This window comes from Drosophila nasuta, chromosome 2R (assembly GCF_023558535.2).
Source record: "Drosophila nasuta strain 15112-1781.00 chromosome 2R, ASM2355853v1, whole genome shotgun sequence".
In the NCBI taxonomy this organism is placed as follows: Eukaryota; Metazoa; Arthropoda; class Insecta; order Diptera; family Drosophilidae; genus Drosophila; species Drosophila nasuta.
Genome location: NC_083456.1, coordinates 10,496,339 through 10,521,202, shown reverse-complemented (window position 1 = coordinate 10,521,202; position 24,864 = coordinate 10,496,339). Strand labels below are relative to the sequence as shown.

Genomic DNA, 24,864 nt, shown 5'->3' with positions numbered 1-24,864 from the left:
ATCCAATTAGCAACAAGATCTTAGAGCGTTTAGCGTTTTGTATTCTTACCTTTTTTTCCAATTGCTTCTTTAGCCCGACCAGCTGTTCTAGATCATGCTCATGCTGCGTTCGCAGTCTGCGTTTGGTAAACTCCAATTCCCTTGCAACACGCTCGTATTTCAGCTTATAAACGCCACCGGCGCCTTCTTCATGCTCGCCATCCTCATCTTCGGAGATGCCATTCAAATCGGACTTGGCGCATATCAGTTCCATTTCCAGTTTCTCGGTCATCTCCTGCAGATTCTTCACCTTTGACTGCTGCTCCCCGAGCTCCTTCTCGAGCTTCAAACGTTCGCCAGTCTCCGCCTCCAGTCGCTCCGTGGCTATATGCGCCGTAGAGCGTTCCTCGGCCAGATCCACGGTCAGCTCGGATAACTGCAAACAATTATTAAACATGTGTTATTACGTGCCAATTTCGCAGCAATTTGCCAAGAATTTCGCATATAAAATTTGTGTTTTGTTTGTTTCATTTCGATTCTAATTTCAATTTCGTTTCGTTTGGCATATTTATAAACAGTTGAGATATTTATTTATCTTATCGGCATGCTAAGTTTAGCAGCGAAACATTCATTGTCTACATGGCCTCAACCCAAAAACCAAAAAACATATTGAGTACAGCAACAAGATTTACTTTCATAAATGAAGAGTACTCTTGCAATTAAATAATTAAGTTGGACAACATTTGAAATGTAATTTATTATTGCTGAAAACATAACAAATGTGCCAAAATTATTATAGTATTTGTTTGCTTTTAAATATTTTTGCATATAATATATATACAAGAGGCGTGTGCGACAAGGAATTTCTATTATATTGTTTATATAAACTCTATATTTAATTTGCATTTTGACATAATTATGGAGGTTTTTCAGTGAACGTGATCTCCAAAGTTTGCCCAAAATATTCATCATAACTTATTCGGTATTTTGGCTTTCAGCTGTTCAAGTTGTATTTAAATTAAACTTAATCACTTTCTTACCCCTGAATATGAAAAGCAAACAAACAGCCATGGAATATATAGATATAGATATTTTCCCCTTACACACAAGTATCGAGTCCTACGTAAAGAATTCGTTCCGTGTGATTCACGCATTTTTTTTGGTCTAAATATAAACTGAACTGAAGCATCTGAAGTGAACTGCTAACTTTCGAGACGTCTCGCAGTCGGAGGAAGCCGCTGTCAATGTCAGCAGCGACGCAGCATGGAATTTTCTACCATATGTATGTTTACTTTAGACTCTTTGATTTGTATTATAATAGGACAACGATCATTTGAAATGATGTCAACTACCCACACAGCGAATTAAATTGCTCATCAACAACTCAAGAAATAGAAATGGAAAAGTGATCGACTAGAAACACACTTAGCATCAAGTGTTCAATAAATTAACTGTCAGTTTGCATCCAATCGTTCTTCAACTACAATAAAAAGTTATTCATTTCTCAGTTTACATTCATACATTTTAGGTTTCCACATTTTTACGATAAATCTGAGGTTTTACATTTTTAAAACCATTTGATAAACTTTGTACAAATGGATAATTTTGAGACGAATGACGACGATACTCCTTCAACGAGCGGTGCTTTAGTTGATGCGTGCCGTCCTGGTCGAAAGGTGAAACCGAGGGGCACCTTCAAAAAGGGCAGATGCAAGCCCCGACCACGAACCAAGCGCACTTGCGTCAAACCAAAACCAGCGCCAACTATGAGTGCAGCTTATAAAAATTTTGTGCTCGAATATGGACGAAAGCATCCCTCTTTAGATCCTAAGGAACAGATCAAGAAGGCGGCACGCGCCTGGTGCCGTATGCCCGAATATAAGAAGGAAAAGTATCGCATGAAGGTACAGTGGATGCCAACTATAACTGACAACAACATTACCGAAATTTTCAATTCCATTAAACAGGTCGAAAGCTGCAAGAGGGAGCCAAACGCTTGTTCCATACTATAATAAACAATAAATTGTATTTGTAGACTACCCCATCACCTAGTTTCTTGAGTATAGGGTATTTGTGTATATATGTCCGATTGACAAGCTCAAGGTTACGCGTATTATCGACAGCAAAGCACTACCTCATCAAGCTCATTGTCATCCTCCTCGCGTATGGTGCGATCGTCGTCATCGTCCGCCTGCATTGCGGACGTTGTTGTCGCCACCGAAGATTCTCTGGCCATGGAGTTGCCTCGCGATGTGGGCGTGTGTGGCATCTGCTTGGACAACTGAAAGGCCTTGGTCAGTATGTTCTGTGTGGAGCGAGTGCGTCCCACCGAACCACAGCGTTCCATGCTGTTCCGTTCGCGTTGTCGTTCAATCAGCGATATGGTGTCGTAGTCGTCATAGCCACCGCCATAGGTTGAGGCACTGCCCGGAGTGCTGCAGCGACTGTTGTGGCCACCAACGACCGGCATACTGGCGGTGCTGCTGTTGCTATTGTGACGTCGCGAGCGGCGACCCATGGCTGTCCATTCCTCCTGTACATGATCGGTGCGCTTGAGGAAGTTTTGGATCTTTTCACTGAGATAGGCGGACGAGGTGCGCGGATCCTCGAACGAGGGCGATGGTCGCAGCGTCTGATGCACCGGTTGCCGCTTGCAACCAAGCACAAACGATAGATTCGCATCGAATACAACTGGCGAGCTCTCCAGCTGACGCATCTCGTAGGCATCCAGGCCACTACCTCGCGTATAGCTCTGCGGAAAGACGCGACGCGGCGGCGTCTCCAGGCGTGAGGAGCGCGACAAGCTGACGCTGGACTGTGTGGAGCAGCGCGAGGATATCGAATAGGCAGGACTGGGAGAGCGGGTCAGCAGACGCAGTCGATCCATGGCCGCATCGGAGGCAGATGGTGTCGGGCTGGCTCCTGTTGAGAGAGGCAGTTGCAGCTTAACCTCGTAGTGGCTTTCATTATCCTCCAGCTGGCCATTACCCAGTCCGGATGTAGAAAGCGACTGCGACAAGCGGCTGCTGCTGTTGGTGGTGGAGCGTGTGGTGTAGCTGTTGTTCTGTGTGTTCTGAGTGCGTGTGGTAGTTGTGCTTGATGATGCAGTGTGTCCATTGGTCAGCGTCTGTACGGGACTCTGCTCGCGCTGCTTGGGCAGCAGACGCAGCTGTTTGCGAGCCGAACTGCTGGGTGGCCGCGGTGGCTTGTGGCTGCTGTTGAGCGAGGTGGCACTGCCACCGCTACCGCTGCCACCGCTGTGATTGTTGTGCTTTGTGATACCATTCATGGCGGCCAGGACACGAGCCATAAACGTGGCCTGTTCCTGCTCGGACTCGGATGCGATGGCCTTCTCTAAACTACCTTCATTGTGGGCAACTTGCGACGACGACGCTGCAATGTCGGCACGATCAGCAATTGCTGCATCCACTGGTGTTGCCAGTGGTGCCATGGGGAAAGCGAGGATGTGGGGTGTGAGGGGGATGCGTGTTAGTCAAAAGGATAAAGGGATTTGGCAGAAAGGGAAAGGGGATAAAAGGATCAAATTGTGTTAGTTGCGGATTTCTTTTTTGGTCGTGTGCAAATTTTTGTGGTGCTTAGCCAATTTTGCAATATCTTCGTAAATTTCGTTTCGTTATCGATTATTCGGGGTAGGTTTCGTTTTGAGGAATCTTGTGTGATGGATTTAACATGCTGTCAAAAACTTGAGATCGCTCTCGCTTTGCAGGCAAAATAAAATATATATATTTAAATTTAAACCCAAAATGCTATTTATTTTGGCTTAAAGCATCAAATTGCCAATATGTTGTCGTTTTGTTTTTCTTCTTTTCTTTTTTTTGTCCGTTCTTAATTTTCTTGTTGGTTGATTTTCATTTTTATTTTCACTTTTGGCACCGTTCAACAATCGCACACACGCACGCAAACGTATCGCTTTCGGATTCAGATTCAGTATTTGAATGCGAACACGGATACGGATCTCGCGACACGGCGATCGATGTGACGGCACGGACACGGACACGGCACGATTAGGCGCCTCAAGCGTTCGCCTCGCAACTAAGCGGACTGATTTTTGTATCCGGCGGCCACTTGCGATCCGAAGCGTTGCGATGCGATGCGTGACCAGAAAAAGCTCGCCGGGCCGCCAGCTGCTTTTTGGCAAAGCGCTCGCACTGAGAGCGAAAGCGAAACCAACAACCAGACAGAAAGAGAGGGAGAGCAAGAGAGAACAAAAGAAATTGCAACATTGGTCAGCCTCGATATTGACATAATCTCGGCCATTTAGTATATAGTTATGTTAAAAGTCGAGACAACTGTTGATCTGACAGCAACTTATGTAAATGTGGAACGTGAAACCAAAGATTGCAACACAATATCACATCACAGCGGTCGAGCGAGAGTCGCCAACATCCAAAGCCAACAGATAGAGTACAGTAGCGCAATAAAGTATTATTAATGATCTTTTAGAGCATTTAAAAATATCATAGAACTCGCTATTCTTAAGTGCAGCCGCTATTCTTTCCACGCATATATACAAAAACATAGATACATATGGACATACTTACAGACAGTGTTCAATGGACTCACGCATTGCCCAGAAGCTATTTATAAATATTTTACAATAAACCAAACACGAGGCGGAAACATCGCCAGATTGCAGTTTCGAACCTATATGGTACATCGAGCATCAATCTCAAAATGAAGTCAGCGTGAAATGGATTCCAAATGAATATCCAAGTAGTAAACATTATAAATTAAACCATCTTTTAGTAGTCCGACAGCTAAGTTTAATATTATTCTAATGTTTAATTTACAGTTTTTGAAGACAGATTGGCAGCACACTTGCAAAAAGTGGCAGCACAGTCAGTTTGAAACTTTGAAGAAATTAGTTTCTTAAATGCGAAATAACTATATTTTAAACGAGATTTATTTCTATTTTATCGCTCATATCTAAACATATATGTACATATATATATATATTCCTACGCAAAAAGCAAATATATTGATTGTTAAATAACTGCAGATATTTCGCAGCCACACATTACTCACACTCCTCCGCAAGTAATATTCTTCGAACCAATTGTTGACGTTTCCAACTAATAATAGATCAAAGATAATAGATTTCAGATGCCTCTACATTTATCCCATTGTACAAGAACTAACAGAATATTCATTTCACACATAATTATACGCAAATATATAAATACGACTTTCTATAAAAGTGTTTATAATTTATAATGAAGCACATAGAGCATCATTCAGCGAAATGTGAAATGTATACAATATACACAACTGGTCCGATCTTGTCGCCCCAGATACTTTTTGAGGCACAGACAGAGATTGTGGCAGCCACTTGTCTTGACATCGGCGAATATTTTGCCATTTCAATTAACAACTACAAAAGCATTTTTAATTAAACTCTTTTATAAACCTACCTTGGCTTCCAATTTCTGATTCTCATTCTTGACTTCACTGCGATCGTATTCGATCTTCTCCAGCTTGGCACGCAGCATAATCAGCTCCTCGTTGGCAATTTTCAGCTGCTCCTCGGTGCGATGAACATTGAGCAGCGGCGTCACACGAACCAAAAGACGCCACCAGGGCCAATCCCTTACCGCCAAGAAGGCCTTCACATTGCGTTGTATGCAACGCACTGCCAATTCCTAAATTAACAGAAATTTCGCTTTAGCCCAAAACGAGATTCGAGTATTCTCTTAAACTCACCTGAATGCGGCGTTGTGACATCTTCTTGCGAGCCAAGTAGCCGCGACAGAAGGCCTGCAGCTGGATGATACGATCCGAGAGCAACACATCTCGTTTGGCCTCCAGCTCATTTAATACACCCGAACGGAAGAGTATCTGCAAGGTGGCAAAAAAATAAATATTCATAGCATAATTAGTTTAGCATAGACCAAATGCAGTTGCGAAACCTTCGCAGAGATTTAAACAACTCAAATAAGTTACGCCATTTATATTAATTATTTTCAGCGACCTTTTGAGTTGAAGGTGTTGTGCTCTTAGGTCTCTGGAATTTATTTAATTGAATAGCCAATGTACATCTTCATTCATATGCACATGTGTAAATACAAAAAGTTGTATTCAATTAGAGAAATCGTAACGTTAACATCTGAGCTAGCCAGAGTGAATCTCTAAACTATAAACACAGTTGCGTTGCCAAAACTTTATATGACAATTGCAAATGTACCGCGGGTCAGTTACCTTTTTAGTAGTGATCATTTTGCAAAAAATATTGTATTTTGACAGACTTAGACTAACAGAAAAACGTTGTCTTCATTCATACTCGTTCAATGACCTCAATATTTTCTTAGATCATGAAAAAATGTAATATTTAAAATATAATATGTTTATGCAATAACTATGAACTGCACATTAATCTATTGCTAATTCTAATACAAATTGAGAATTCATTATACAAACTCACATTAGATATCAACAAATCAGAATTAATTATATATTTAATTCAATACGCTTCATATCTGCCAATTAACAGTTAATTGGTTAATAAATAAAATAAAAACGATTTAGTTAAGAGGGCTTCACTACGACGTAATAACCTAATAGTTAACTTGTAATACTAACACGGTTTCACACAATATAATATGCATAATACAGTTTATATTAAATCACCGCTCATATTTTACACCTTCTTTAATAAATAATTTTCACATTACTTATCTGATTTTAAACTTTCAAAATATTTGCAATTGAGAGCAGAGAATAATGAATTTAGATTTAACCAGGAAGTTGTTATGGATTCTTATATAATATTTTCGGGCAAGGCATGATATCGAAAATTTAAATCAAATTTGATTTACGTAATGAATTTAAGAATATTTACGTGCAATTTTATGAAATTAATTCTTTTAGTCTCTGAGATCCCAAATCAACTCGACTGTTCTCTTTAACTTAGCTGACACTATTATTCACTATGCAAAACTTGATAAAAAAAAAACATCATAATGTCAAGCCAACGCAAGTCTAATTTTAAAATTTTTTTTTTTTTTGCCAATGGACCATTAAAATTCAGTTATAATTAAGATCTCATCTTCGCACTTTGAGTCTGACAACTAAAAGTTACACTATGCCCATCGCACTCTAAACGAATTAAAACATATGCGCACACACACCATTAAAACATTTGCCCCAGACAAGCGCTAATAAAAAAAAAAATGTTTTATAACTTTTGTGTTTATTATGCCAGTGAGATGAAATTTTGCAGATAAATCGTATCGTGGCCAAAACAAAATATTCATCACTAACTCGGCTGCGTCTAGTTTAATACCTTATGAAATTTATTCAGAATTGTTACAGTTTAATCTTCATAGAGAGTGAATTACATTATTATTTAATTAATACCACTTTTCCAATTGATTTTCTAAATGCGCAATATGACTTAAATGACCACTAATCTGCGATTAATGAAGTGGTTATAATAATCACTTGTAGGGTCACAAATGTGGATAATTTCAGTTGCATCAGCAACTAGAATTCTTTGCATAACAACACTTGGAGTCTGAAGTGCAGCTGTGAGTCAAATTTCATTCGGTTTTCAAGCGAAATGTAATCAATTCAAGGAAGTGAAGGTCAAGGTGGCAAAAGCAGAGTACAATTTGCAGAGCAATTTGCACACCTGGCCGCCAAAGGTGGGAAAGTAGTAAAGATAAAAAAACCGAAAGAGAAAAAAAAATCACAAAAAAAAAATTTAAATTGTAAACAAACAAAAGGAAATCCAAAGCAAAGTGAAGTCGAAGCCAAAGCCAAAGCCGCAACCCAACTCAAAGTGAAGCTAATTCCAACAGGCGAGACTCTCTACAGCAAACAGCAATGACAACAACAGAGCAACAAAGCAATGCCACAGTCATAGAGCGACCCTCTATAAAGACTACAAATTAGTCAGTCTGGGGATGGGGCAGCATTTGGGATTTAGTTTGGAGGCACCACCACGTTGCGTCGTTGTTGTTGTTGTTGTACCGCACCTTTCGAGGTGTGGCAGCGTCGTCAGGTGAATTTTGCGACGTTTTTTTCTCGCTCTTTCACGAGAAACAATTTCGAAATTTTTTAATTATGCAGCGCACGTAGATCAAAAATGAAAGTAAACCAATGTGAAATTGCGACTAAGCCAACTGGGAAAAATATGTTTATATGCGTTTTTTTTTGTGGGGCGGAAGCAGGACAGGGCGTGGCATAGGCAAAGGCAAAGGCAGGGCAAACAGTAAGCTACTCCAAAACCAAGTGTTAAAGTTGATGTATATATAGAATATAGTATAGAGAGCGCCAAAGAGGTTTGGTTTAAAAATACGTTTTTATTCGAGTTAATAAGTTAAGAAATAGTTGGCAACTAAATAATAGATAATAGCCATAACAATATAAATACGAGTAGTTAAATAATATATAAGTTGTATGTAGAGGTTGGTTGGAAGGGCCCTTTGCTATGTGGAAGGAGTCTAGTGCAGCCGCATAGTTACCTCTTTCGTATAGGTGGGATAGATCTCCACCTGCGTTTGTATGCAACGCACCGCCTGCACTTGTGCCACTTTGGTGGCCACCAGTTGTGGCAGCTGTGGATTTGATTTCGCTTCGAATTTCTGCAGTAATTGTGCGATTTTATTGGGCTTGCAACAGCTGAGCTTAGGCTCCGTTTCCCCCTCGGATTCACAGAGACTTCCTGTTGAATTGCTCGTCGAATTGGAGGCGGAGGACAACACCGTGTTGCTAATGTGACCCGAATCATCTGAGTCGGAGTTTGAGCATTGCTCTACAGATTTGACAGTCGTTATCTTCTTGGTTGGTTGCTGTTGTTGTTGTTGCACCACTTTGACGAGCAGCTCGTGATTCTTGTCCGAGGTCTCGCCCAGCTTGGGCGGTATGATTTTGCACGACTCGAGCTTTGGTTTGCCCACTTTCTCCTCATTGGCATACTGCAGCTTTTGCTGCTGCTTCTTCTTGTGCCGCAACTGTTGTGTGTGCTCCTTGCTAATGCCGCGACTTGTGCGGGCCTTGGCCCCATTCATGGTCTCCACCTTGCGCAGCAACTCTTGTCCCTTGGCCAGACACTTGACCAGCAGCTCATCACTTTTCGCATTCGATCTGCCTGCTGCTGATTTTAGTGTGGAGTTGGCTCTTCTCGGTGGTTTGGCCACTGCCACTTGTCGTCGCTCCAGCGTTGAGTTAGCACGCTTGGGCGGCGCAGCAGTGACTGCTATTGCAGTTGGAGTTGGCTTTGCCTTGGACGCACTTTGACTGCGGCTGCTGCTCAGCGTCAGCATAGAGCGAGTGCGTTGTTGCCGTGCTTGGCGTGGCTGTGGTTGCACCTGTTGCTGCTGTTGTTGTGTTGGCTGCTGCTTGCTCTTGGCCAGATTGCGCAGACTGGAGTGTTTCGAGATGGGTATGCGACTGCCACTCAGTTGACTCAGCTCACACAGCGAATTGTAGCGTTGATTCGCACTCGAGTCGCTGCGTCGCAACAACTTGGAATTGGCCAATTCGGGAGTTTGATAAATCTGTTGTCGCCTACTCGTTGCCATGCTCAAAGTGCTGTGAGATTTCGCCAGCAGCTGTCGATCGCTGAACTGCGCGGGCGGCGGGGGCAGCAGCGACTGCTCCATATTGGGCTCCAGCATGTGCACCACGGTGGGCAACATTTGCACGGGAATTACCTCTTCGACTGGCGGATACTCCTGCAATATTTGATCGAAGCTCTGCAACACCTCGTTGAGTTTGCTTTCATCGTGTGCCACCTTCTCCAGCTCGGCAAAGATTTCGTCCTCCAATGACTGCTGTGTTAGACTCAGGCCCAAGCCCAGTTGACTCTCCTCCTCATCGCTATCCACATAGCTGTAAACGCTGCTGCTCATCATCAGCGGATTGCTGCTGGCAAAGATTGGCAGCGGCGCCGCAACAGCTGCAGTGCCTTCTTCGGTTGCTGCTGGCACAGTCGCTGTGGGCGTGTACTTGCCGCCCACACAGCCGCCGGTGTCCACCAAACTGAGGGCGCTCATTGAGCGCGTGTGTTTGCTGCCCTTGTAGTAGAGCTTGCCACTTAGCTTGGGCGTTAGATTATCCTCGATCTTGTGGCGTATGTGCGAGAAGAACTTTTTGCTGGCGCCAAGGGCGTGTGTCTGCTTGGTGGGCGTGCCTGTTGTGGCAACAGTCGGCGGCGTACTGCGAGCCTGCGACAGCTTCGACTTGACCGTGTGCTTATACATGACGAAGTGGTTAATGGCAATCAATCAATGTGACAACGCTAGTGACGATGACGATCAAGATGATGATAATGATGATGATGATGTAAAAGCTGGCAGCAAGTAAAAGTGCATATAATATGTTTTTGGTTTGCTTTGTTTATGTGTATGTTGTTGTTTTTTATATTTGCTGCGCAAAGTTTCCTTTCGATTTGGCCGATTGGCCACTTGACCAGCGATTCCAACACTTTCACAGCTGCTGGGCGCTTGGCGCGTAATTCGTGTGTGGTGTTTTCTCTTTGAGCTCAACGGCGCAACTGAATTTCTTGCCGCGCGCCAGACGCAGTCGCAGCTCAAAGAGCCAAGCAACCAACCAACCAGCCAGCGAAATAGCCAAATGGCCAACAACAACAACAACGACTACGACAACAGTCAGCCAAGTGCGCTGCTGTGCATTCGAAAGTGGCTTATCAACAAAAGAGCTGTGGACATGGTCGCGGCTTACAGTAATTGACGGCGGTCATGGTTAGCCAATGCCAAGAGTGGAACTTTTGGGGGGCCAAGTTGAACGCAGGAGGGGAGAGCAAGCACGGTGTGTTGTGTCTGCAACGTGTTGCAGCTGCAGGTTCGATGCTAATTACCAACACCAATAATCTGTTTCGTCTACATCTAGTTGATTCGCCTCATTAGCGACATTACGAACCAAACTCAGCTCCATTTTGAATCACACTCTCCGTCATCATCATCATTATCGTCTACACAATCATCATCGTTATTGTCGTAATCACTGACATGTGCAAAGAAAAGTGAAACAAGTGCATTGTTGTTTCCATATCCATTTGAACCTTTCATTGTCAGCAATTGGCCTGAAGAAAAGCGCCGCAAGTCTCAAGCGCAAGTTCAACAGCTGTTCGCTGTGGCAACTTGCAACGCGTTGCTTGTAATTCATGACAATGACAAATATTTATACAAGTTGGTTCTACAGACATCGCAGACAGTGCTTAGGCTGAGAGGTCATTGCACTGCCCTAGGGCAACAGATATTAAACTAATTGAATAGACAGACTATATTTTAAGTCGTCTCAATCGCAGCAAGCTTCAAAGGTTATCAAGAATGAGTCTTAACGGCAACTGTATTATTATTTGTCTTATGTACAAACAAATTTAATATACAGACTTCATTTTAAGTCATCTAAGGAGAAAATAAAAAAAAATAACTGCTGTTTAATCCTACTACATTTTAATGGTAATCGCTGCAAGCTAAAGAGGATAACACAATACTTTCAATAGTTTAATCTCAACACTGACTGAAGGAATTATTTCTCAACAAGCTAATAGATTAATGTTCATGCAAATCAAATTCAGCTGATCATTAAGAAGATAAAATTTCTTTCACGAATTAAAACAGGACACATTTGAAAATCTTCAATCTTCTAACTAGTTATAGAAATTAGCAATTCAAAATTTAAATTTCAAATCAATGGAACTATAGAATCTGTCACAGAAATTAATTTTATTATTAACTCCAAATATATGAGCAACATTTTTTATATTCTATTTTCATATGCGAAGTTATTTTGCAAATAAAATATATTAACTGATAAATTTCGTATTGCATATGAACAACATGAATATTTTATTTCTTTTGTTGCTAACAGAACTCTTTTTTTACATATTTTAAAAACCTAATGTATTCCATCTTTGTAGACTTTTTAGAATCAAAACGAAATATGTATTTACAATTCAAATGAGAGAATTTAACTTGACATTATTAGATCTGTCCAGTTTTGTGGAATTTGTAGTCAAGCAATCTTTAATATAAAAATAATATATTCACATTTTTAATTATCCGTTTTCTCTTTCAACGTTTCCTGTAAAATTGCTCTCACATTTTAGTTCTACAACTTCAAGCTCTGGCAATATCGATCAAACTGCATAAATTCTGTAATTTTTGCAAGCTTGATTCGATATCAGGTTATTGAATTATAGAACTTACGGCATCTTCCTTATTGCACTTGACGTTATCAATAAATTAAATAGATGTGCAATCAGTCATCAGATTACGTGCAGTCTCGGATCGAAGCTTATCACAGATCAAATCGGTATCAAGTATTATCACCAACGCACAGCTGGATGGCGAGACTCTCTCGTGTTGCCCAATTAAGCAATAAGAAACACGTCTTGTTACTAATTAAGTGAATTAAAGCTGCACCGCTCGGTAAAGGGCAGTTCACAGCTCTTTCAAAATAAATATGCAGCTTCCTGGTTATTGTTTCAAAATTAACCACAAACTAGTTTACATAGAGCTGATGCCGCCCCGAAGGGCCTGTCTTCGGCTTTAGATTAATGCGTAAATTGATTATAGACACGCCTCCTCGCTGTTGGTCGGTCAGTCCACTGGCAACGTGTTGTTGCATGTCAAGGCACTAATGAAGTTTTCGTGTTTCTCTTGAGCCAATTTCCCAAGTCACAGATTTCCAGTTAATTCGCTGCATTAACTGATGACAGAACCCGCCTCAATAATCTATTATGCAACACTTGAAAGCTGCCCCAACTGTGGCTCTGGGCTGTGGACCAAATTGCAGACAACGGCAACTTCGGTTCGGTTCGGTTCGATTCATTTCTAATGAAAGCGAACGCTGGGAAATTTCACTTTAAATGTTTGCATGGAAAAAATGTTAATGTGCATTGGACAAATGTGGTTGTTGTTGCTGTTGTTGCGGCTGTCACTGTGTGTGCAGGTTGCAGCGGGTCGCAACGCAACGCAACGCGACGTCAGTTTATATGTTTTTTTGGTGAAAGTCAACGACGCTTGCTTCGGAGCTTCGCTTCGATTGGGTTGGGCTCAAGACACAGACTTGATTATGGGATTTGGCATATGGTATTGAAATTGAAATTGGATTTTGATTTGAATTGGGGATTTGGTATTTGAGTGTTACATACACCATGCCGTCCACTGCGCCGTCGAATGAGCCACAGGCCGCTGCCCAGGCCATAGATTAGCAAAAGCAGACGCCAAATCTCGTCAGTCGCATTCGCATTTGCTGCGAAGATGTTCACAATAATCTCACTGTAATCACTTTCTGTTAAACAGCTGTTATTGCTATAACTGACCGTCGTCGATAGACACACTGCGGACTCAAGATTCGGACACATTTGCAATTGATTTTCCCGCTTTGCAACAGCGTTCGCCATTTGTGGAAACCAACAACTGAGTGCCACACGATCCAGAGACTATCCCAAGAGAGGCTGGTCGAGCTCATTACAAAACCAACGCAGACGCAAAAACTCAACACAACACACACAGCTCGGAATTCTATATCACAATGGCAGCCAAGAGCTTCGCAGATGAACTTGACCGTGAAAGTTGGCAGCGTCCGCGTCATCGCAAATGCCACAGCACCACAGCATCAACATCATCAACACCAGCAGCGAGAGCAACAACAGAGCTGAGAGAAGCAAAACAGAGAAGAAAAAAAGTGGATATGCAACAAGTGACGTCAAAGATTATTGCGATTTGCTTTTTTCATAAGAAGGGATTCACAGTTGCATGAGAACTGAGACTGCGACTGCGAATGAGAACAGGAAATCAAAAACCAGCCAACGGGCCAACCAGCCAAGCGAGCACATGCCAGAGATGCTGTTGTTATGGGTCCAGTAAGTTATACTTAAATGGGCTCAAGAAATACCCAGAGAACACTCGGGCTTAGCATTTTAGAAGCACTTTTAATATGATAAACGCAAAGAAGGCAACACATTTAAAAGTAAATATATAAAAATAAATTGAATAATATAATATATTTTATGCAATTTGAGAAACAATCAATCGTATATTCGTAATTACTCTATTACAAAAAATAATCAAACACAAATCGATTAATTAGGCCAATTTTATAAATCAATAAATTGTCAATATGATTAAATTATAATAAATGCATTTAGAAACACGCTGCTTGAGAATAAACAGGAAGAAATAAAAAAGTTTAAATTATACTCGTATACAATCAAAGCGAGATTATCTATCACGTAGAATGTGTTAAGTTGAAATAAAAATTATCTAATTGCGCTAATTCAATTACCAGACTTATAGCAATAAGAAACGTTTTGTCTATAAAACCACTGAAACTAAATAAAAGTATATCTTTATAGATCTTTCTAAATATTTGATTTATTTACATAGATAGACACAAATGTTGGATTTAGTTATAGAACAAGTTTGTCACAGTGAATGAACTTCAGAGTCCATAATACAGCCAAAATCTTCAACTGAATTAATGAGTACACGTCAAGAATGCACAGGGTATCATCTATTGTTTTCTTAACAAAGCATTTGTTTTAATTTTTTTTGCTGGTTTTCGTTTTCTTTCATAAGCGGTAGAATCACTCTCTATTAACAGAGCAACAGGTCTTTCAGGTCTATTATCAATCACATTGAGGAATCGAATCCGATTCATTTTATGCCTCGTAATGCTGAACGGCGAATCCATTGACTAGAACATTTGCCAAGCCTCAAAAATTGCGACTTCCTGAGACACCCAAAATGTGTATGCAAATGAAAATGTGACTCGTGGTGTGTTTACAATTTGCAAATTGATTTGAATCAGTAATTTTGAGTTAATTTATAAATAATTGCTGTGGAAATCCTCTTAAAGGAAGATCCTACACTACAATAATACGTGGAATTAACGAGAATCGTTTACGCAGAACAGAAGATCAGCTCATCATCAATGCCACAGAGTTAACATATAAATTTATGTAATCGAGGAGTCACCAGAAGTCATAAAAGAAAATATCTCATTTGAAGCATAAGAAAAACTTTAACATGCTGTAGTAATTCGTGCATAATTTACGTTCTGTTCTAAGTTCAATATCTTTTATTTAAAGAATATATTTGTTCTAACACTCGAGTTCTGTGAATCTGTGAATGTACTGTCATCTTTAAAGTAAATAATGCATGAAGATGATGTTTGGGACACTCCGGTTGATGATTTAAGATATTTTCACCTTGCTAGAGAAATTCAAATTTCACAAACAAATCCAAATCATTTTGTGCTTTGTAATGCTGAACTGCGAAATCATTGAATGAATGAACCTTAGCCAAAAATCAATCATTTCTTGGGACTTCTTCAAAATAACTTGGTGTGTTTGCAATTTCGAGTTGATTTAAATCAGTAATTGTGGGTTAATTTACGCCTAATGTCTCTTTATAGAGAGAAACATATACATCAAAAAGAAGTTGAATTAGTGAGAATTATTTCCGCTGAACGAATAGAAAGGCTCGTCAATAATTGCAGAGAGTTAACCAATAATTGATATCGAATACTTACAATAAGTCATGTAAGAACATATCTCATAACAAATGCACAGAGAATTTAATCATATATCTCGGTAAAGAATATGCTCGCAATATGATGTAATACTCCAACGTAAGGTCGGCGAAGCTGAGAGACTGATTAACTGAAAGATGCCCTGTAGACGCACTTAACTCTTTTAGAAATTTTACTTTATTACTTATTTTTTTGTTTTGCCTTTTTAAACGTGGCTTATTTCTAATTTGATTTTTATACCTCTGTGCAATTACTATCATACATTTAATATACCCTTATTATCAGTGACATTCTATCTGGAATCTTGAGTGATAAATACAAATTTTTTACTTTATTGACGCAAATCCTGTCAATAAACTTTGTAAGAAGTCTCCGACTGATGATCACACATGTGTTGAGCATGCTCGAGTTGAACGATCTGTTAACTGTTTATTTTTTTGGTAATATGAAATGACAACAGCAACAAAAACAGGTGAATAAAGCAGGAAAAGGGTAGAAACGAGACATATCTAATGTTTAAATGTTGATGTCGTTAAAGCAAGTCGCACATTTATGCTACAACTCTGATGACCCGCTAAATGGTTGAGAAAACAACGATAAACGACTAAATGATATTATTGCTGAACCCGAAAAAACGTAAATAATTCAACGAATATGTTGAATTTTCCTAAACCATATTGGATATACAAAATAACCTATGCTACAGTCACGAAAAAAAAAACTCGCTCTCTTTTTTTCTTCAAACGCAACCTAGTGGGATCTTTGGCCAAAAGATCAACGACTTGGCTGTAATGACTCCCAAACGTTGTTGTGTGTATGCCAAATTACTTAGCTTGGTCAGTTATTGAGGCAATTGTGCTCAAATTGGGGTGTGAATCATGACACAGAAAGAAAGGCATTCGGCTTGCTAGAAATGTGAGTGAGCTATGAGACTGAAGGTGAATCAATTTTCAATTACGAAATTAATAAAGCAACTAATAATTGATACATTTCGTAACACCTAATAACTGGTAAGCGTAATACGAGTCGTAGTCAGATTCTTATTTGTAAGTTATCTGCTAATTACACAATAGTGGCTATAGAGCGCAATAATACATACTAATCGACAATTAAAATTAAATATCGATTGCAAAAGGTTTAAATAATTGATCAATTACAATAAAGCGCTTTGCTTCGGCTTATATAAGAAAGTTGCAACTTTGTGGCACGCATGGGAAAAGCGAATCAACATATTTAAATGATAAACAAATACAAATTTTTAGCTGTCTATGCATGAGTGTTAAATATAAATATAAAATCGTTGTTGTATGCGCATAAATGAATATGTTAAATAACTAATGAACCAACATTTCCCCTTAGCTGTAGGCAGTGAAAGCCTATTAAATAAACAAACCGATCAGCTGAGTGCTGAAGATGAGTCGAGCTCAGCCAAAAAGAAGAGAGAAAGAAAGAAGTCCATTTCAGTTTTTGCCCAGCTGACAAAAGGGCAGATGCCAAACGTGTATAAGATTTGTGAGCCACTACAACGGTAGTGAATGCCACCTGTCTGGCTAATTGAAACTGTCTGAGACTGAGTAGCTGAAGCGCTCAGTCAAAGTACTAGAGTATTTGCTTGCACTTAGTTGTTGTAAATTGCTAACTGTTGCTACTGTTGCAACACCAACAACCCTGGCTAGCGACAGCTCAATCTTGAAACCAGCTAAAAAAAAATGGCACGACTCACTGATACCCAAGGATTTACGTGTATGCTGCACACAACAATTGCTTACGCTTGCAAGTAGAGCAACCAGTGCGTATACGTAATTATACCCAAACGAACGTTGCTCATACGAACAGGGTATAACAAGTTTGTTCTGTTAAACGACCGCTTGTCATGACAGTGACCGATCGCAGTAGTATAGTAGCAAAGTGATTCTAGGGAGCTGGGAGCCGGCCGGCCCCCTTGCCCATGATTGAGTCAATCGATCTGATCGTCCTCAGCGCGGCGCACGCTCTTGTGTGTGTGTATTTGTTGTATTATTTAAAGCTCTAGCTTTTAAGACTTAGTAGTAGCCGTAGTATTTAACCAAGCGTCCGTTTAGATTTTAGCTCAGAACTTGTAACGCGTTGGAGGTGAATCTGTCGTTGTCGGGCCGTCTCTGTCTTCGTCGGCAGCTCCATCGTGTTAGCAATCGGCTGGCTGGCTTGGTTTAGCTTTTCGTTTACTCTTCTCGGCGCTGCTCAGAAATATTTCGTGATCTTTTTAGTGAGCCGTGCTGAATTTAAGTGACTTTTAATTGTCGCTTTGTCGCGCATTGTCATCGCATACCATTTCAACTTATTTCGGGTTTTTGATTTCAACTCGGTTTTTTTATTTCATTTGTTTTGATTTTATGCTTTTGAGTATGCATTCGTTGTTAAACATATTGTTAATTTTCCTGCTACGCCCAGCTGGATGTGAGTGTGCCAATAACTAACATCTGTGTTCCCATTAAATCATTAATCAGGTGTGTTCTGATTTTATTATTATTTTCGACAGTTGTCGCCGCACAACGTGTGCTTGCTTATGAGCCCGGCAAGTGCGACGTTCAAATATCGGAAGTGGTTTTAGGCTTGGCCAAGGCGCTGTTCGGACGGCCAGTAAACGTTGACCAAGCGAGCTTATTGCAATTTGATCTGTACACGCCATTAAATCCTCAAAAACGTCAAATACTGCGCGCCGAAGACATCAAACGCTTGAAGAAATCCAACTTCAATGGCAAGTGGCCAGTTAGGTGAGTGAGCTGCTGTTGCGCGAATCCTGATGTGATGATCGATCAAAAGTGTATTCCATATAGAGTCCTCATACACGGCTGGACTGGCGGCAGCACAACCTGCTACAATGCAGCCGTCAAGGATGCGTATTTATCGCGTGGCAATTACAATGTCATCATCTTGGACTGGAGTCGACAGGCCGTCGATATTAACTACCATCGGGTGTCCACACAGTTGGAGTCCATAGCCAAGAGCGTGGCGAAATTATTGCGCTTCCTCCACGACTATTCGGGTGTGCCCTATTGGAACATCTATCTGGTGGGTCACAGTGCGGGTAGCCACATCGCTGGGCACACGGGAAAGCTGTTGAAGCCCGCTCAACTGGGCGCAATCTTTGCCCTGGATCCTGCGGGACTTACACAACTCTCGCTGGGGCCAATGGAGCGATTGGCGCCTACGGATGCCACATATGTGGAGTCCATACATACCGACTTGGCATTCTTAGGCAATCCTTATGGCAGTCGACTCAGTCACGCCGCCTTCTATGCCAACTGGGGACGAGGACAACCGCACTGTCCAAATGCCACGGCCACCGAGTTTGATATCGCCTGTGATCACTTTGCGGCTGTTTATTATTTCGCCGAATCTGTGCGTCATCCTAATATATTTGGTGCTTTGCGGTGCAATTCACAGAAGGATGCTTTATCAGCGACATGCACTTGCAAGTCTCACAATCGCAAGGTGCTTCAATGCCCAGCCGATACTTTTATGGGCGGGGAGCCGGCTGTGCCCAAAAAGGGCATCTACTACCTCAGCACGCGACTGCAACCGCCATTTGGCACCGCCGATGGTCTGGTTCATATGTATCCACCGATAAAAACGAAAATTTACGAGACACGCGAAAGCCACAGAAACGGCTAAGATTGATTAGGTTTATACACGAAGCGATCTACCAAAAAATTAGCTGTAAGTGTAGACTTAAGGTAAGCTCTCCTCCATTCCCAAATTAAATCATTTTCAAAAAAGTAGAACTTTGATAAATCCTATTGAAGATATTGACCAATTTGAATTATCCTAATTTATCCTCCAAAGTTAAATTATCCTCAAAAGTTAAAAAAAAACATTTTTTAACGAATATTAAGATTCAAATTAGTTAAGAGAAATGAAAGTTTTTAAACCTAGAATGGGAAAGTGGTCCCCTTAGTCTTAAGCTAAGATTAGTATTAAGGTGCTAGGTAACAATTCAAGGGGTTTTTGTGTGTTTGGCCAGATATCAATTAAAAATGCCAGCTTGGTTTTCAAGACCAAATCAATAATTTTATATCACCTTACACGCTTAATCTCAGTAATTTAATATGCTTTCTATTAAGTATAAACCTGTGATTAAGTTAAATTATTGCTGAATAAATTTAAGTATTGACTCGAGTGATTAAATATGTGTTTACACTATTAGAATTGAATTGCTAGAGGTTGGCAATTAATTGACCGTTGAGCGAGGTTTCGATACAAGTTAAAGTCTTGTTTGACAACATTGCAGATATAGTAATATTTATATAGGCTATATATTTTTTAAATACTCTAAGAAAAAAAATGATTTCGCTTTGTTAGAAAATCTTGATTGACCTACCTGACTTGGTCCGATACGATAGCTTGCAACGTCCAGTTCATTAACGGCTAGAATCTGCTCAACACTGATATCTTTGCTGTTCGCCAGATCGCCAGCGAGCAGGCCAAAGCGTCGCACAAACTCCAACAATGGCACAGACTCGGGAAAGCCCAAACGGTGCAGACGCGCTGCTTCCAAAACTTGTGAGCCACGTAGCTAAAGGAAGTAAAACGAGGCCATATTAGTAAGGATATTATTAGTGGTCTCGATTAGACACTTTACCTGACTTCTTAGCAATGGCACATTGACCAGCTCCTCCTCGGTGGCTGCTTGGCCCGCTGCCGAGCTGGGCGATCCATTTGCCGTATACTTGGCCTGTTTGCCGGCATTGTGTTGCAGCAGATAGCAATGCACAAAGTGCGTGCCCGTTCGTCGAAGTGTATCAATAATACCGTCCACAGTGAACTTAACCTGCAGCATAATCGAGTTGCGCTTGACACCCGCTGTGGTGAAGGATCGACGAATGCTCGACACGCGTCGCAAGGACTGTGTACCCTCGAGGCCTGCAAAGGAGCCGCAAAAGACCATGGCACCAGAGCCGCGCGTCAACGAGCCAATGTAAAGACGATTGATCTCCTCGCGACTGCTGTCTTGGAGCAACGACACCGCATTCCGTATGCCGGGATGCTCGCGGCTGTGCCGCACCCAACCATCGACGGCATACAACACTGGATTTGTGCCCTGCAGATGGTGCAGCACAAACTGTCGCTGGCCAGCACATTTGCGCAGCAGAGAGTGATGTTCTCGGTCGCCGTAGTGTGAGAATAAACGCTCGAGGAATGTGTCATCATTGGAGTTGGGATAGATGGCTTCTTCGTCCAATAGCCTGGAACAAGAAAATTCAATTAAATCTGAGTTCATAGCAAAACCTTTATCATCTAACTCACCAGAGCATGCCACGACGATCGTGTTCACGCAGATCGCGCTGAGAGGAGCGCACCACATGATTCTGTGGTGCTTTGTCAATCAGTGATATCAGCGGACCCGGATGGCATTCGGATGCGTGATCCATTTCGATTTCCACCAGCTCCTGGGCATAGCGATCGCGTGGCGCCACCAACGTTGTGTGATGGAAAAGCATCTGCAGACGTTCCTGCAGATAATTGTGTCGCAAATCGGCTAACGAGGCGCCCAGCTGTTGGCCACAGCTGGCGGGATTTTGGAAGCCCGGCGTGTCGATGAGCATAATCGATGCAATCGTATGAGCTGATGTGCAGATCTGACGATTGATCAGAGCGACCACAGCGGCCAATGCCTCTGAATAGAGGCCAATGACGAGCGCCTCTAAGCATTCCCATGCCCATTCCTGTCCGCCATCCGAAGTGGGCGATTTCGAGGGACTCAGACTGCCGGCGCTGGCATTTGGTTGAGTCAAACCGAAAGCCGCTGAGGATAGATCCTCCAGATTGACACCCAACAGGCTGGCCGCCTTGCGAGCTGCTGTTGGATTTGCAAATTGCGTGCGCGCCGTCGATCCTGTGCCCATTCTCGTAATGCCAGCAATGCCCAGATGATAAATCGCCGCCAATATACTCCAAATACCGCGTACAGCTTTTGCATCAATGTTCAATGTTTCAAAGGCCTGCACAGTGCGCATAAAATCGTTGGCAGCACGATGACGATCCTCCAGACGCTGTGAGAGCGATATAAAAGGATGGCTGTCCTCCGACGAGATATTCTCCAAATGCAGCTCCTTCTGCAGCAATCCAGCTGCACCGGCTAACAGCCGTGTCATAATATGAAAGCTATGCTCCTGTGCCAATCGTCTGCCAGCTCTTTGACGCTCCGGCAACAAAACCTATAAAATAGTTGTTTATGAGTTCAGTGACTTCTTAATTAAATAGTCGACTCTTACCTGGAGCGAGGCTGACGCTATTTGTCCGGTTTGATCAAAGTCCAGACTCAGCAACTGCGTCATCCGTGTCGCATTTGAGTTGAGGCAGGTTCTCGTGTTCCCAAACGCCTCCAGAATTGTGCACAGAGCGCCAACCTTTTCCGCATTAATGAAATTGTTGTAGGCACCTGTTTAACACCAAAATAACAATAGTATTATTAGCGAAATTAAATAAATGTTGCTAAATAAATTAAGTAAGCGTCAGTAAATACTGGAAATGGATTTTGTTTTCGTTGCTTTTGACTACGAATACATTAAAATGCTATCAATAGGATACTAAATAAACGTGATGGAATTAATTAACTGTTAAAACACAAAAAAAAAAAAACAAATAAAATAAATCTATCTATGACGAAATAGCTCCAGTTTGTCTGGCTTTCAAACAGGGCTTGGCAACACCTATTTAAACAGTAGAAAATATTTGAAATACAAAAAGCATTGTTATGAACTCAATAGAAATAAAATATGCATGAAATTCTTCGAATTATTATGCTATAATTTAAAGACACTAAGTTATAATTATGATTACTAATAGACAAATCATCAATTGCGAAATAACAATAGCATTGAAATACATATTTATAATATTTTGAGAACTAAACCACAAAAAAAAATATTAATATATTCACTCATTATTCACTTTCACACCTATGAATCCAATAATTTTAAATAGCACACAAAAAAAACATAATTGAACAAGCCGCACGCCAAACGGGTTTATTCAAATTAACATGACTTAAAAATCTCTTCACGTTTTTGAATATTTAATTTAGTGAGTGTAAGCGAGATCTACGTTAAAAGTTAATTTCTAGACTAGTTACTAAATAAATATATTTTCAATATGAGATACTACTAATGAATTGTTACCTTTCAGAAGTCTAACAGACAAGAAAATAATCTTTAGATTGTGCTCGATTTGGGAATTATCGGAAGAACTAACAATAAATGCAGCCCACACGCAATAGGGACTGAGACAATCGATCAATAGTGGTGTTAGTAATTCAATATTTATAAGGCATAAACTGCGTCATTGCAAAGTGATTGCAATTGTGCCCCTGCTAGACAGTGACAGAAAAATGAGAAATGGCTTGACAAATTGTAGACGCATTTTTAGACAATATGCAAATGAGGTAATCGAACAACAGATTGCATTTTGGTGTGGCAGGCACAAAACGAGGCCAGCCCACAGTGGTAACAGCTAGTACAACGCAACAATAACAAACGCAAAACACGAACAACACGATTGTCTAGACATACCAGCAGCCAACGCCAAGTAGTTGAGTGCATGCTTAAAGCTTGTAGTCTTGCCAGAACCAGAACGGCCCATGAATATGAGACTTTGATCGCGTCGCGTTTCAACCAAACTCCTGTAGGCGGTCTGGGCCAGCGAATAGACGTGGGGCGGCATGTCCTCCGTTTTGCAGCCGCGAAACATGGATACAACCTACAAGACAGAGAGAACAGAGAGACAAGATATAGATAGATAAATAACCCGAAACAAATCAAACTGCAAACCAGTACAAGCCAAAACCAGGCTAGACCAGACCAGTCCTCACCTTCTCAGAGTATAGCGACAGCGGTGCCATAGGATTGACCACGAGCAGCGTGGGCCCCGCCTTGGTGTGTATCAGATTGCTGGCATATCGCTGTCGGAGGCAGTGCAGCACTGACGCCTCGTTCAAATACCGCAGCTCACAAATGTCCTCGGCCAGATCGAGTGCGGCGCTGTTCTGCTTCTCGATGTCATCCTCATCGACGGTCAACAGTTCGCCATTGTGCAAAAGGCGGACACTTAGCTTATGCTCCTCCTGGGGCGCATCGTCTGTAGGCGGAAGGCGCAGTGCTGATGTGAAGCCGCCGCGATGCACGAGCCACACACGTTCCGGCTGCGAGCCATCAGTAATATCTTCCAGTTCGCTGCTGCTTTTGCCAATGCCTCCAGTGCCATTCTCGTGACGACTCTACGCAAAAACAAACGAAGCAAGCATTAAAATAAATATAAATTTAAATTGGGGTCAACAGAAGTAAGTGTTGCTTCAAGTGAAATATTAATTTCTGCATTTATTTTTGGGCAGACACATTTTCACGCATTTATTCCATTTAGTACTTCAGTTGGCGTCGCCTCCACGCACCAAGTCTCGTTGCTTCTTATTTTGGTTTTATTTTTGGTTCATTTCTAAATTTGATGATGTTTCTAAATCCTAATTAGTTGCCTAGACTGCGACTCGCTCTCTATCTATTTCCCCCCTTTTCTCCTCTGTTGCCTCCTTTGTATCTTCCTCAAAATGCTAGTGGGCTAGACATGCTAGTGGATGTTGTTGCTGTTGCTGTTGTTGTTGACGTGGATGCGCGGCTGCGTTATGCAACGCGGCATCGTCGTCAACACGTTCAGTTCACATTTGGTGCTATAAATGGCATTTACTCGTTGCATGCTGCTGCCGACGCAGTTTACATTTTGTTGCATCTGCGCCAACAGCATCTCCATCTCCATCGCCATCTTCATCTCCTTCTCTATCTGCAACCACTCCCTCTGCCTCCACAGATCTGCTGCTTTGCATTAACTTGCAGTTGCTGCTCGTACTTTGTGGCGTAATTATGAAAATATTGTGCAAGGTTCAATAGCCCCCAATTTGAGTCATTTTCGGTTATGCGCTTTTAATGCACTCGCCACATATCTAAACATACAGATATAGGTGTATATATCTATACAGATCTCGAATGTTTATACAGGAAATAAACGTCGAGTCTCATTCATGTTCGCTTGAGCTATAGCTAAAGATTATCTGTGGGTGAATTGCAAATAACTTGCAGTTGTGAACCACTTGGAAATTCTGTATTCAGATTTTACATTTTCTACGTAATCCATGCAATATAATCGACATCAATTTAGCGAAATATTAGTTCTTTGATAGATAGTCCACATATGTATATTATAGTTATAGAACTAAAGAATATCCTTAATATAAAATACATATATTATGCTAATTTAAACTTTCTGAAATATAAATTTATACTATCTAATTTTATTTGAAATAAAACTGCACGTATATTTATATTATATTTCCTT

The 24,864-nt window shown here is 41.2% G+C and overlaps 3 protein-coding genes across 12 annotated transcripts in view; 2 read left to right on the top strand and 1 right to left on the bottom strand.

The window, feature by feature from the left end:
• Positions 1–24,864, bottom strand: part of LOC132787037 (unconventional myosin-XVIIIa) — a 37,758-nt gene that overhangs the window by 4,808 nt on the left and 8,086 nt on the right. For 5 of the 9 annotated variants that reach the window (XR_009632497.1, XM_060793892.1, XM_060793893.1 and 2 more), the window contains 9 exons: positions 23,354–23,758; positions 23,055–23,241; positions 21,759–21,925; positions 20,791–21,701; positions 20,126–20,729; positions 19,865–20,059; positions 5,701–5,835; positions 5,412–5,639; positions 50–415 (listed from right to left, as the gene is read on the bottom strand). Coding sequence is in view for 8 of the 9 variants with exons in the window: in XM_060793892.1 (XP_060649875.1) it covers positions 50–415; positions 5,412–5,639; positions 5,701–5,835; positions 19,865–20,059; positions 20,126–20,729; positions 20,791–21,701; positions 21,759–21,925; positions 23,055–23,241; positions 23,354–23,758 (3,198 nt within the window). In the remaining variant the exon portion in view is untranslated. Of the gene's footprint in view, positions 1–49; positions 416–2,113; positions 3,713–3,738; positions 4,047–5,411; positions 5,640–5,700; positions 5,836–8,462; positions 10,472–19,864; positions 20,060–20,125; positions 20,730–20,790; positions 21,702–21,758; positions 21,926–23,054; positions 23,242–23,353; positions 23,759–24,864 lie in introns of those variants that run through there. The other 4 variants (XM_060793896.1, XM_060793900.1, XM_060793899.1 and 1 more) reach the window with 4 other exon arrangements.
• Positions 1,474–2,018, top strand: LOC132787039 (uncharacterized). Its single transcript, XM_060793903.1, has 2 exons — positions 1,474–1,883; positions 1,947–2,018. The coding sequence occupies exons 1-2, from the start codon at positions 1,575–1,577 to the stop codon at positions 1,989–1,991; spliced, it is 354 nt and encodes a 117-aa protein (XP_060649886.1). The 5' UTR covers positions 1,474–1,574; the 3' UTR covers positions 1,992–2,018.
• LOC132787038 (phospholipase A1 VesT1.02) lies at positions 17,601–19,668 on the top strand. Of its 2 annotated transcripts, none has more exons than XM_060793902.1 (3): positions 17,601–17,940; positions 17,991–18,257; positions 18,321–19,668. In XM_060793902.1, coding segments are annotated over exons 1-3 (1,107 nt in total). In that variant the 5' UTR covers positions 17,601–17,938; the 3' UTR covers positions 19,159–19,668. The 2 variants fall into 2 exon arrangements, with proteins under 2 accessions (XP_060649885.1, XP_060649884.1); XM_060793901.1 differs by having other exon boundaries at positions 17,602–17,940; positions 18,023–18,257; positions 18,321–19,667.

What these genes read in the sequence shown, in the direction of transcription:
- LOC132787038 (XM_060793901.1), top strand. Translation starts at nt 17,877, where the DNA reads ATGCTTTTGAGTATGCATTCGTTGTTAAACATATTGTTAATTTTCCTG. An exon ending in CCTGCTACGCCCAGCTGGAT is followed by an intron (nt 17,941 to 18,022) that starts GTGAGTGTGCCA and finishes TATTTTCGACAG; the next exon opens with TTGTCGCCGCACAACGTGTG. An exon ending in AATGGCAAGTGGCCAGTTAG is followed by an intron (nt 18,258 to 18,320) that starts GTGAGTGAGCTG and finishes TATTCCATATAG; the next exon opens with AGTCCTCATACACGGCTGGA.
- LOC132787039 (XM_060793903.1), top strand. Translation starts at nt 1,575, where the DNA reads ATGGATAATTTTGAGACGAATGACGACGATACTCCTTCAACGAGCGGT. An exon ending in AGGAAAAGTATCGCATGAAG is followed by an intron (nt 1,884 to 1,946) that starts GTACAGTGGATG and finishes TCCATTAAACAG; the next exon opens with GTCGAAAGCTGCAAGAGGGA.